We start from the raw sequence: 12,900 nt of genomic DNA on the forward strand, positions 1-12,900 counted from the left end.
CGCAGACCACACCTTGCATAGACAATAATTCACCATAGAAACTGCTCCATAGGTAGAGGATGGTGGATAAGAATTCTAGGAACTGTACTTTTGTGAGACATTTAACCTTCTCTGTCAGAGAGATCTGGTGCCACAACAAACTACAGTTTTCGATAACATTGAGCCATGGCACTGACAGACTGGATTATTTCTGCAGTGTGGATGCAGCCTAAGGAAGCTACTTATTACCAGTATTTAGTATATTTTGTTGTTCTTATGTGCCTTGAAGTAATTTCTGACTTATGGAGACTTGGGAAAATTTGTTCGGAGGGGGTTTGTCCTTACTTTGAGGCTGACAGTGTGACCCAGTGGCTTTCCATAGCTGAATTGGGGATTTAGACCTTGGTCTTTGAGTATTTTAGCCCAACTCACAAACCATTAAACCACACTTTTTGGTGGATATTTATACCGAAATAAAATTGTTTTGAGAAAGGTGGAATTTAAGAAAAAGTAAAGAAATATAAAAATAAAATTTTATTACCCCTGGCTGTGCTTCCGTATCTTGATCCTGAATCATCACAACCTTCACTTGTGCCCATAGATCCTGAGCTTCTATATCTTGTATCTGTACATCCAGAGCTTTTGGACTGAGACTGCAAAATGGAAGAACCAGAAGATCCTGACCACCTAGAACTTGAATCCGTAGGTGGTGATCCCATGGATCTTGAATTTCCAGAACCTAAAGCTCTAGATCCAGGGCTGCAAGATCTCAGGTCTCTAGATCTCAAATCTGCTGGTCCTTTAAATTGAGCTTCTGAAGCATTTTCTCTCATTCCTGAAGCTTTGCATCCAGTAGTGCTTCCAGATTCAAAATCACTATATAACCAGTAGAAAACAAAAAAACAAAGAATTCAACATTATACAAGATTTATCATATTACTGCCATGACTTAGAACAGAGATAAAGAGGGCACCTATTGATATGAGCTTAACAGTATCAAGAAAATCACTATTTTTAAAATGGACTTCAGGTAAAATCTGGAGGAAAAAGCAATATCTAATTTGTTGTTTAATAATGAATCATAATGAAGTTTGATATATAAAATGAAAATATATGAAATAAGAACATTTTGGTTTGCTAGAGTTCCATATGTACTGTCATTTAGTAAGAATGTTAAGCTGTAATTAAGGGGGCAAAAGAAATTTGGATTGTGTTTCTCCCTGAGAATGTCTTTCATTTCCTCAGACTGGCAACACTGAAGTCTCCAATGTGCTGAAAATAATAATTAAAAAATGTGCACAAAACCATGCATACTTTTGAAAAATATGCATGCTAAATGTGTATATTTATAAAATGAGCACACCCATATTTTAGCCAATAGTAAACATGCTTTTAGAAAGTGTATGTTTGTAAAAATGCTTATACAGTATTTAAAACAAGAACAAAAATACGTGCATGTTTCTATTTGGGAAGATAAAAAGATCTCCAAACTTGATATACAAGTTGCATATCATAAGTGAGCAATGAATCATTTAATAATAACAAACCAACTAGTGTTCAAGCACTCCACAGATCTGGAGTGGGGAACTTGTGGCCCTCCAGATTTGATTGGACTACAACGCATATCATCCCCAGCCAGCTTGAGTAATAGCTTGGGCTGATGGTTATTGGAGTTCAGCCACAAAAGAATAGGGTTTTGTAAACTCTGGGGATCAGTTTCCTTTCTGCAGAAACCAACGGTGAGCAAATCAGTCCCCCAAATGGGTGAAAACATGGAGAAATTAAAATGGAAGTAACATTTCTGGGTATGGCTGCATCTTGTGTAGCAAAAGAATTGCTATTCTGGAGGCTCCTCAAAATGGCAATTCTTTTTTCATCTTTTCTTCAGTGCCTGCCAAGATGAAGGAAAGAAAGAAAGAAAGAAAGAAAGAAAGAAAGAAAGAACAGCAAAGATTTGAGTCTGTGTGTAGCCCTTAAGCCACATGGTACCCCAACACTGCCTTAGACAAAGGAGGACCTTGGATAAAGAAAGATCAATGGAATTTAGGAAAGGGAGAATACTGTGACATTTCTCTTTATTCACCTGTCTCCCCCATCCAGCAGACGGCGATAAGTCTCAATCTCATTCTCTAGGCGGATCTTAATGTCTAGAAGCTGTTCATAGTCTCTGTTTTGTCCCTCCATGTCATCTCTGATCTGCTGGACTTGTCCTTCCACAACACTAATCATTCCTTGTATTTGGGAAATGTGGGCAGAGTACTGACCTTCTGTCTGTGCCAAGGTGGCCTCCAGAGATTGTTTCTGAGGAAAGAGGAAAATTGGGCATTGTAAATTAAAATGAGAGTTAAAGAACCATTTTTATTTGAAGGCCATATTCATTGAGGGTCACCTATTAGGGGTTGTGGGGGGGCACACTCTTTCCTCTTTCATTCTTCCTCCAGTGACAGTAGGCTCTCAGGAAAGAGAAAAATTATTCTTGCCCATTTGGCAAAGAGCAGATAAAATGAGTCTAGGGAGATTAGCACACTCTTTTTAAAGTGCTTTATCTGCAATGGGATAGAGGTGTGTTTAAATTTACAAACGGGTTTTATCACATTCACCTCTGGCTTGGCGAATGCAGCCCATATACAGCCTGGATGCCAGTGAACACAGCTCATATACAGCTCAGATGTCAGCTAGGCTTATTCTGTGGCTTTTCAAAAACACAGTTTTTAAAAAGGTTGCCCACCTTTTTACAAAGGATTTGGGGAAGTTAAAGTTCAAATTCCTTTTGACTCAAAGGTTTTCATCTAAATCCACTTCCAAATTCTGAAGCCGAATACTAGATAAGTGATTCTCGACTGCAATATTATTTTCTAGATGCTATTCGATATACAGGATTTGATTGTCTTTCGGGATTGATATTGTTTATATTGTGACACAGTTAAAGGCATTTGATGTTTGATGCTTGCCAAAGATCAAGCATTCAAGATAAAGACGGCTCCATAAGTCTAAAGCAAATTTCATCCTTCTTAAATTTTTAAGGTCTTCTAATATTTAGAATACATATTTTTGCCAGATGTAGACATGTCTCCAATTTTTACTTCAGATATCAACATAATTTTGTTTTCAAACAACATCTGAAGTGTGATGTGTTCCTCAGCACTGCTTTAAAGGTTTGATACCTGTCGAAATCAGACTTTCTCAATCTAGTATCCTCCATGCCCAGGAAATATGGTGACTTGGGATGATGGGAGCTCTAGTAGAAGACATTGAAAAGTGCCAGGCTAGGATTAGTTACTCTAAATGGACATGAAAGAAAGAAAAAGTACTTCCCAGTACTTTGTGTGCAGTATGGACCCAGGAATGCTGGGCTGTACAATGTACTGAATATCTAGTTGTATTGCATCTCACTTGGGGAAAAAAGCTATGTTTTTAGATCACAACTTTAGGAAATCCCCAGCTTCTATGAACAGTGGCTCTGCTGGATGGAGCATTCTGGACATTTGATGTCAAAAAGATTATTTCCCCCCCAGCTTTGATTACTGATACATATATGCATAGAAAACATATTTCCTCATTTGTGTTTAAAAGAGAAAGAAAGGGAAAGAATTTTTCATACCAGAGCAAGTTGGGTCTGAAGTTCAGCTTCTAGGCTTTGTAAGTTACGTCTCAGCTCAATAATTTCATTCTTGTAGGTATTGGTCTCATCAGCATTGCTGCTGATCTGCTTATTAAGTTCTTCACTCTGAAATGTTTTTCAATTTGTATATATTTTAAAAAGAGATATGTTCCTTAACTTTCCTTCAAGAAAGTTCCCCATGAAGTAAATTGTATTTCTTTCACCTGTTCATTGAACCAAGCCTCAATGTCTTGTCTATTCTCCTCAGCAAGTGCCTCATATTCTACCCTCATCTTATTGAGGAGAGCAGTCAGGTCAACTCCAGGTGCAGCATTCATTTCGACATTGATATCTCCAGTGGTGGCATCCTTCATAGAGTTCATATCCTGTGCCAATAAAGATGTACCTCTTAATTTGCTATGAGAAAATGGACTTAAATAAGATGTATATCTTTGTCCTGAAGCAAAGATGCCCCACCATTCCACATACTGAATCCACCAAACGTACAGCTGAATTTTACTTCAGCATTGGTGATGGGACAGCTTCCTATCCCACACATAGATGTTAGGAGTTATTTTTGTTGTGTGCCTACAGTTCATTTCCAACTTATAGCGAACCTATCATGGAGTTTTTTTTGGCAAGATTTGTTCAGAGGAGGTTTGCCATTGCCATCTCCTGTGGCTGAGACCATGTGTCTTGCCCAAGGTAATCCAGTGAGTTTCATGGTTGATCTGGGAATTGAACCTTGATCTCCAGAGTTGTAGAGATTAGGATGAAATGGCAGCAAGCAACCACCTTGTACCAAACATCTATGCGCTTAGACAGGTGCATCACTCTGACTAGTGGTATGGGTGGCATCAACACTGAATGATTTCAAAAACTTCAGATAGCTGACATTAAGGTATTAATACTGGCTTAATAACACAAATTTAATAGTGATACCTAAATGCGAATGTTGAAGCCAAGAAGCACATTTGGGGAAATGAAGAAGGTAGCTGCTACTGCAGTTCAGTATTCCTGATCATTTTGGATGTTATAAAGGCTGTGTAGTGATGATCTTTTAGGCCTCTTTAGGTTCAGGCCCCAGGGCCAGCGCGTGAAATTCTGGCTCTAGTGGCACCCCTTCTTGTAGGGAGTCAGTGGCGTCCCTGCTTGGGGTGTCATCCAGAGCAGGAAGCTAGGGCTTCTGGGGTGGGGTCAAAAAGGCAGTTCCCACACCTTGCTTCCATGGTACATACAGTGGCACTGCAGCAGTGAGAGGAGGGGGCGTGCTTGACCCTCTCAGAAGCCCCCCCCCCCCGGCCCCCCCCCCCCTGGCTTTCCAAGCCCCATGTTCCCATGGCTGCAGAGGACCCAGAAGGCAGCAATCTCCCTGCTGGCCTTCCAGGACCCATGTGGCCATTGCCACGCTGGACTCAGAAGGCAACTGCCTGCACCCCTTGAGGTGTGCTATCCCACTGGGTGACACCCCTCTGTGGGGTGTCATCCAGTGTGGTCTGCACCACTGCACCCTTCCTTCGGTGATGCCACTATAAGGAGCTAGTCACTATGGGAACAGAAAGCTACAATAGATAAGGTTTCATTGGGTCCAGCACAACTCTTATGATCTCTCATATCACCATATGTGTTGAGGCTCATTTTTCCTGGCAACCAGTACTGAGAGGCATACTGCCTTTGGTACTGGAGGTAATTTGTTATCATTATGACTATTAGCCATTGATAGGTTTATTTTCCTGAAAGTTGTTTTTGAAAGTGTTGATGGTCTTAAGTATATCTTGATGGTTCTAGGAGAAGTGATGGAGAGGATGGCTCTTCTTGAATTTCTAGGTACAGTGGGCCCTTGATATCTGCTGGGGTTTGGTTCCAGGACTCTCCATGGATAACAAAATCCATGGATGCTCAAGTCCCCTTAAATACAATGGCATAGTAAAATAGTGTCCCTTATATAAAATGACAAAATTAAGGTTTACTTGCTGGGATTAATACATTTTAAAAATATTTTCAAGCCATGGATGCTGGAAGGTTAAAATATCTGTGGATATGGAAGTTGCCTGTATAACTAAGTAGAAATGGCCACAGGTTATTTCAACAGCTGATAGATCCATTTTAGATTGACTCAGAATCTGAATCAATCTAAAATGGCTCTATCAGCTATGGACCTGGGGTCCATATTGTATTCTGCTTCATCATTAACACTAGGACTTTGTTTGCATAAAACTAGAGCAGGATTAATGTCCTAGTTTTTGAATTATGAATGGAAACAATACAACTCTTTTAACACATCAATGAGAGCTTTGCTATTGATATAGGCAGACCTAGAGATATATTTAACCATGGTTCAGTGTATAATTGAGATTTTATTACCTCCTCATGAGTCTTCTTAATATACTCCAGCTCCTCAGTCAGGCTCTCAATCTGCATTTCAAGATCACCTCTTGTTATGGTAATTTCCTCCAGGACCTTGCGCAGGCCATTAGTGTCAGCTTCAACACTTTGGCGGAGGGCCATTTCATTATCATACCTAGAAAAGAAAGCGATTAGAAGAACTCTCTGTTAGGAGAATGTTTCATTCAAGTATGTCTTTCAAAAATCAAATGTACCCAGCTCTGCAGCTATTGGACTGAATACACAACTGGGTATAATTTTCAGACAGAAACCTGCACATTTCCAGACTTGTGATGTCTTTCATGAAGGAACAAATATGTGTTCGACTACACACATTCATTTTTTTTATTGCAAAAGACAGTATATTTATTTATAAAATATGGGCAAGTATGCATTCGTCAAACAGGATATGTGCTCACTGATGCATCCCATTTGTAAATATGCACAAAAAAAGACATACAGAACTTGTAAAGAAAGTGAGAGAAGTAAGTGCATGGAAATTGTCTACAGGATTAAAATAGTCTACCCAAATATTCCATTTGAATAGAATACAATCCCTTCACACTCTATTTAAAAGAATTCAGGCTTTTTGTGGGGATAGGTGAGAATTCCTCAAACTCCACATAAAAACGAATCATGGTTTTTACTGGCGTATCCACAGATATCCACATTATTTTACATGTGGCTGTTCATCCGCTTGGCATGGATTTACAAGGCTGTGCATTTTCAGCAGTAGGAGGGTGAATAGATGCAAATTTGCACAGGAAAATGCAGACAATTACACATCAATGTGAATGTGCGAAAATCCACAGCAATTCACATACTACACATGTATAGACGAGCCCTGACTTATCACTCCCAATTTGCAGTAGATGTATGGAATACAGTTGAAGAGAGAGGGCATGGAGAGAGATAGAGTTCATTTTGGTGGATGTTTTTCCCCTCTGCACCTCTGTTTTGCATGGATTTTCTATTTGACTGCTAGTTTCTATGCTAGGCTTTATTTGAAATTCGATACAGATTTATAACACAGTTCTACATCTGTCTCCTCAGAAGTAAATGTAATTGAATTCTCTGTGACGTTTGCATGTTTTTTCATGTTGTGATCTCCTGGCCTGTATATTATTTATTTATTTTAAAGCATTTTAAAAAATGTCATGTTTACAGTAAAAGGAAACATGAGAAAACCCATAGCTGAGAAGAATAAAATAATAACAAAAATTAAAATCTATTAAGAATTAATGAAAAAAATTGAGGTAAATTATAATGTTAACCATCACAAAAACCGTCTGGAAAGTATTTCAATGAGTGGTTAGACCTTTAGATTACAGCAGAAATATCCACCATTGAGCGCCTGCCTAACCTCACTGGGGAGACCATTCCACATATGGACACTGGGCATACAACAGAAAAGATACAGAATGTGGTACCCACTTACTTCAGTTTAAAGTCAGCAGCAGCTAGCCTAGCATTGTCAACCTGCAGAACAATTCTTCCATTCTCTGCAATGGCAGCAACTGTCTGTAAAGAAAAGACACTAGGTAATGAAATGTTTGATTTGAACAGGGATGGGGTTTATCTCCCAGCTCAGCCATGAACCATGTACAGGTTGAGTCTCTCTTATCTCAAATCCTTTAGACCAGAAATATTTTGGAGTTTGATTTTTTGGGAGGATTTTGCATATATGTACATAATGAGATATATTGGAGATGGGATTCAGGTTTACAAACACAAAATTAATGGTTCATATATACCTTATATATAGCCTGAGCTAATTTTATACAATATTTTAAAATAATTTTGAGCATGAAACAAAGTTTGTGTACGTTGACCCATCAGAAAACAAAGGTATCACTATCTCAACCATCTATAAAAGATTTTGATTTTTGGAATATTTTAGAATTCCATATAAGGGAGACTCAACCAGTAGTCTTTGGCATGCCAATGTAGTCCTCTTCTGAACATTTCACCTACATATACACAGGCTCAAACTGAATTAAACAACTTTTAACTAACTTTTAATGATGCCTAGAACCAGCTGCCTGAGATGAGTGCCCTGTGAAAGGGCCAATCCTGAATTTCACATGAATGTATATGTGTGCATGCAAATATGTCTCCTAGCTATGTCTTATTTTTTATGTGCCCAGCTTTGTATTTCCAAATGTTCCAGGTATGGGAACTATCAGTGACTCAAAAGAATTTCACAGGATTCAAATGCTCTTTCTCCATCCCTCTCCAAAAAGGTCAGCCTTTTGTCAACATTGTCTCTCATCTTCCAGAAATGTCTCTTGCTATTTCCTAGTCATTTCTTAGCCATTTATCCAGAAGGTCCTTTATGCCAGGTATTCTATGCTAACCATTAAAGAACATAAGCGCTTACTTTGACCCCATTAACCCTCTCTTGCTGAAATCCCCAAGCCTACAACAATATAAATGAATACAGATAGTCTGATATTGTATAATAAATAGAATTATTTAGAATTCTAAATAGAAACCAGAGATCTACAAGGACTCCTAGTTTTCTTACCTGTTTCCTGAGGTCATCAATGATTGCATAATATTGACTATAGTCCCGTTGATCTCCATCTCTGTTCCTAGTTCCAGTTTTCTCATACCATTCTGCGATTTTCCTCTCGAGTTCACTATTAGCTTCTTCTAGAGCTTGCACATTGCCCAGATAGGTTGCTAAGCGATCATTTAGGTTTTGCATTGTTTGCTTCTCACCCCCCAAAAGAAGTCGACCTTCACCAGACCCAAAGCTGTTGGAGACTCCATTGAAGTCACTTCCCCCTGCACCCCATCCAGCACCAGAACCCCAGGAGCCATTAGTGTTGTAGGTGATGCCACCAGAACCCCATCTCTCTCTACCCTCAGACATCCCACTGAAATTGCATAGACCCCCTCCAGAGCACAATGCACCATGGCCACCACCACTGCTGGAGCTCCCACCAAAGACCCTGCCATTAGATCCACCACCACTACTCAAGCTGCACATCCCACTGCCAGACATCCTTCCTGATCTTCTGTCACAACGGGAAGAAGTGACTTGTTGTCTCAGTGATTGGTTAAAGAAACTCATGTTTGTGGTACAGGGTAGAGAGGACCTTCCTTGTGCAGAAATGCAGCTTCAAGCTAAAGTTGTCCTTGAAAGGCATTTTTTTCCCCCTTTTATATACAATTTTAAAATTGCATCATGCTTCTAAGTGTATGGTAGTTCTGCCAACTTGCTAGCCTAGCCCATCATTAGATAATTATAATAATTAATAGCTAATCCCAATATGTACATTTGGGCTCTACCCTCTGGTTATTTAGTATGTGAAGGTAGAAAATAGGTGGAGTAGAGTGGGTCAAACCTTTCATTACAGTGTTATATCTTCTGTGGAACAAAATTGAGTAATTACTTTCCTTTTTATAACTTTACTCACTGCTCTCTTAACACACTATTACATGCTATGTATTTTCATAATTAGTATGTTCACATTTTAACTCTCTTTCTATTACACACTTTGTTCCAGTGTAGCTTATTACAAATCTTGCCAGAAGGCTGTATCTATCAGGTTCAGTGCATAGATACATTAATTGCAGTCCTAGTGTTCAGATTCCCGGTTGATTGATGGAGTCAGAAACACACAAACAATGAATGGAGGAAAAAACAAATTTATTGATTCCTGCTAATATTGGCATGGCATGAGCTACAGATCCTATTATCAGGTAACCCACCTGTAACCCATGACTAATCTACTACCACCTCACTTTTTAAGCTGTTTTAAAAATATCCCAATTTCTCTCTCCTCCTCCTCCTTTATCCCTTTGTCCTTGACTTGCTGCAAACCAGGCTTACTTCAGTTGCTGCAAACTGAATTCAAAATACAAATGTAGTTTCACTCTGGGGCTGAGCAGATGGGCCAGGATTGCATGGGCTGAGCATGTGCCATTCTGACCCCGGTGCTCACCTGGTTCAGTCTCCAGGCCAGCACAGGGATGGTCAGGTGTTTACACACTCTTCCCCATGCTGGCCCACTACCAGTGCTCACTCCTTACCTTGCCATGCCATCTCTGCTACTGAGAACCCTCCCATCCTTGTTGCCCTGTCTAATGCAGAAATGGGGTGCTTGGCTGCACCCACATGGCCACGTGCCCTATTTCTATGTGAGATATGGTGACAGGGGGCTCCTTGGTTCTAGCAATGGCACAGCAAGTTGAGGAGTGAGGGGAGGGGGCGCTTATAAAAGCCAGAGGTCAAACTGACCCAGGATAAAAAGTTGTTTACCCCAGGATCTGGCCAGATCCACCCAATCATTGTGTGGTCTGGCAGGATGAGGCCCGATCCTCACCCAGGGGTTTTGGCCTGCATTGTCTGAACTGGACAATATGAGGCCCGGGGAAACATGGGCCTTTTGGCCTGGCTGTGTAGACAACCCCTTAGTTAACTCAATAGTAGATGAGATGAGAGGAAGGGGTGGAATCTTGCCCCTGCCAGGAGACTCAAACAAAAGCAAACTGATGCAACCATTCCTAGCTTGTGTGCACATTAATAACTTTTGCTTCTCTGACCACATTCTGATGTTGCCTGGCCCCATGTGTCCCAGTTTTGATCTGTGAAATATTGGAGGGTGTGCTTTCTCAGTTTAATTAATTCTAATTATAATCCTGTCTTGATCACACTGAGGTTGCTCGGCCCCATGTGTCTCGGTTTTCATCTGTGAAATATTAGAGGATATGAGACTACAGAAGTGGGATTCAAGGGCCATATGCAACTGACATTTCCCACTCCTGTCCTGGAAAATAAGTCCTAGTAGAAAGATTTCCAGGCTTTGACTCATATAATTAAAACTAAAAGAAAGTGTACTGTGCATTTCCAGTCTGGAAAAAATAGGACTGATTTCTGCAGGACTAATTCCATTGTATGTGTGTATGATCAGAACTGCAGTGTATTTTAGTTTTACATTAATATTTGGCATGCTGCTATGAGGTACAACGGGGAAGTATCACTTATGTCTTGTTTTCTTTTTCTCATTGAGCATCAAATAATAATAATAATTAATAATAATAATAATTTATATCCCACCTCTCCAATTGGATCAAGCTTAAAACATTATTCTTTGATTTACCGTGTGAAATGTATATACATGTGTTGTTGATATGGTCAGGCGACTAATTAATTAATGTTGTTGTTATTGTTGTTGTTGTTGTATACACATGTGCTGTATACACAGGTGGTGTCTGCATGAACCAAAATACTCAGGGAGCAGCCTGGAGTATTCTGGCCCCAAAGCTGCACCAACATCCCCCCATTATCTGGGCACTTTGGAGTGTTGGTAGGTGGCTGTTCCATCATTGTGGGTTGCTCTGTCTAAGGTTGAAATTGAGTTGTTCAGTATTGATCACAAGACTGGCCCTCTGACCTCAGAGGAGCAAGTCGTGATGGCAATGGATGGGTACAGACAGCCACCTGCCATTACTCTGAAGCAAATTTAAAATTTAGCTTAAAGGAGGATATACTATGGGTTTGAACCAGAGCCTGGGATCGGGCCCTGTTTCATTCAGACTGATTGCTGTGAGGATGGTGTGTGTGTGTGTGTGGGGGGGAGGATATGGTATATGGCCCATGCAAACGTGGCCACAGACATAGGTCAGAGCCTCTGGTGGGTGGGGTTGTTCTACTGAGGGAACCATGATGGGTATGACCTCCCATCACCATGGAACCCTATTCCACATAACATCATAAGGTACTTCAGAAGGCCTGGACATTTTCTGAAACAAAGAGGTGGGATGGGAGAAGAAAGAAAGTTTTTTCATGTCATAGAATCATAGAGCATCCCCAACTGATGGCCATCCAGCCTCTGTTTAAAGACCTCCAAGGAAGGAGACTCCACCACACTCTGAGGGAATGTGTTCCACTGTCGAACAGCTCTTACTGTCAATAATGTTGAGGTGGAATCTCTTTTCCTGTAGCTTGCATCCATTGTTCCATGTTCTAATCTCTGGTGCAGCAGAAACAAGCTTGATCAATCCCCAGTGTGACACGCCTTCAAATACCTAAATCATATCACCCCTTAACTATTATTATTATCTCTTCTCCAGGCTAAATATACCCAGCTCCCTAAGTCTTTCCTCATAAGGCATGGTTTCCACACCCTTTGCCATTTTAGTTGCCCTCCTCTGGACATGCTCCAACTTGTCAACATCCTTTTTGAATTGTGGTGCCCATAACTGGACACAGTATTTCAGGTGAGGCCAGACCAAATCAGAATAGAGTGGCACTATTACTTCCTTTGATCTAGGCACTATACTTTTAAAGCCTAAAATTGCATTGGCCTTTCTGGTTGCTGCATCACACCGTTGACTCATGTTCAATTTGTGGTCTACTGTGACTCCTAGATCACTTGCACATGTAGTTTCATTAAGCTAGGTATCCCCCATCCTATATCTATGCATTTCATTTTTCCACCATAAGTGCAGTACTGTTACATTTCTTCATGTTAAAATGCATTTTGTTAGCTTTGGCCCAGCTTTCTAATCTATTAAGGTCATCTTGAATTTTGTTCCAGTCCTTTGGGGTATTAGCCAGGTACTGGTGCTACAATGAGTCTAGGCCTTAATAATTTTAAAATTTTGATAGAAATGGAATGAAAACAAAATCAGCAAAAACTACACCAATTTATTTGGATTGTGAGTCCTTTGTGTGTAGGATTGCCCATGTTTCTGAGCAAAGAATTGAAAGGCTATGAGAAAATGCTGTTCTTAGTTTGAAGATCTTATTTCTGATTCACTCCAAGTTCTTCTATGAAAAATAGAAACTTTCATCTGAATTCTCTTTCATGGGGTTGAACATGATTATGCTGTCATTGCACAGTGGCAGATGACTCTATGATAGTGCACTCAATGTACTTGCTAATTGTTTTTTCTGCTTTCAAAGTGCAGATTAAGTTGCA

At 40.1% G+C, this 12,900-nt stretch overlaps 1 protein-coding gene across 1 annotated transcript; it reads right to left on the reverse strand.

Moving 5' to 3' along the window:
• Positions 1-320: 320 nt before the first annotated feature.
• Positions 321-8,936, reverse strand: LOC121935404 (keratin, type I cytoskeletal 10-like). The gene is made up of 8 exons (XM_042476887.1): positions 8,834-8,936; positions 8,493-8,755; positions 7,404-7,486; positions 5,945-6,101; positions 3,805-3,966; positions 3,581-3,706; positions 2,063-2,280; positions 321-351 (listed from the first exon to the last, which is right to left on the reverse strand). The coding sequence occupies exons 1-8, from the start codon at positions 8,841-8,843 to the stop codon at positions 321-323; spliced, it is 1,050 nt and encodes a 349-aa protein (XP_042332821.1). The 5' UTR covers positions 8,844-8,936.
• Positions 8,937-12,900: the final 3,964 nt, after the last annotated feature.

The sequence above is a fragment of the Sceloporus undulatus genome, chromosome 6 (assembly GCF_019175285.1).
Source record: "Sceloporus undulatus isolate JIND9_A2432 ecotype Alabama chromosome 6, SceUnd_v1.1, whole genome shotgun sequence".
Classification (NCBI taxonomy): Eukaryota; Metazoa; Chordata; class Lepidosauria; order Squamata; family Phrynosomatidae; genus Sceloporus; species Sceloporus undulatus.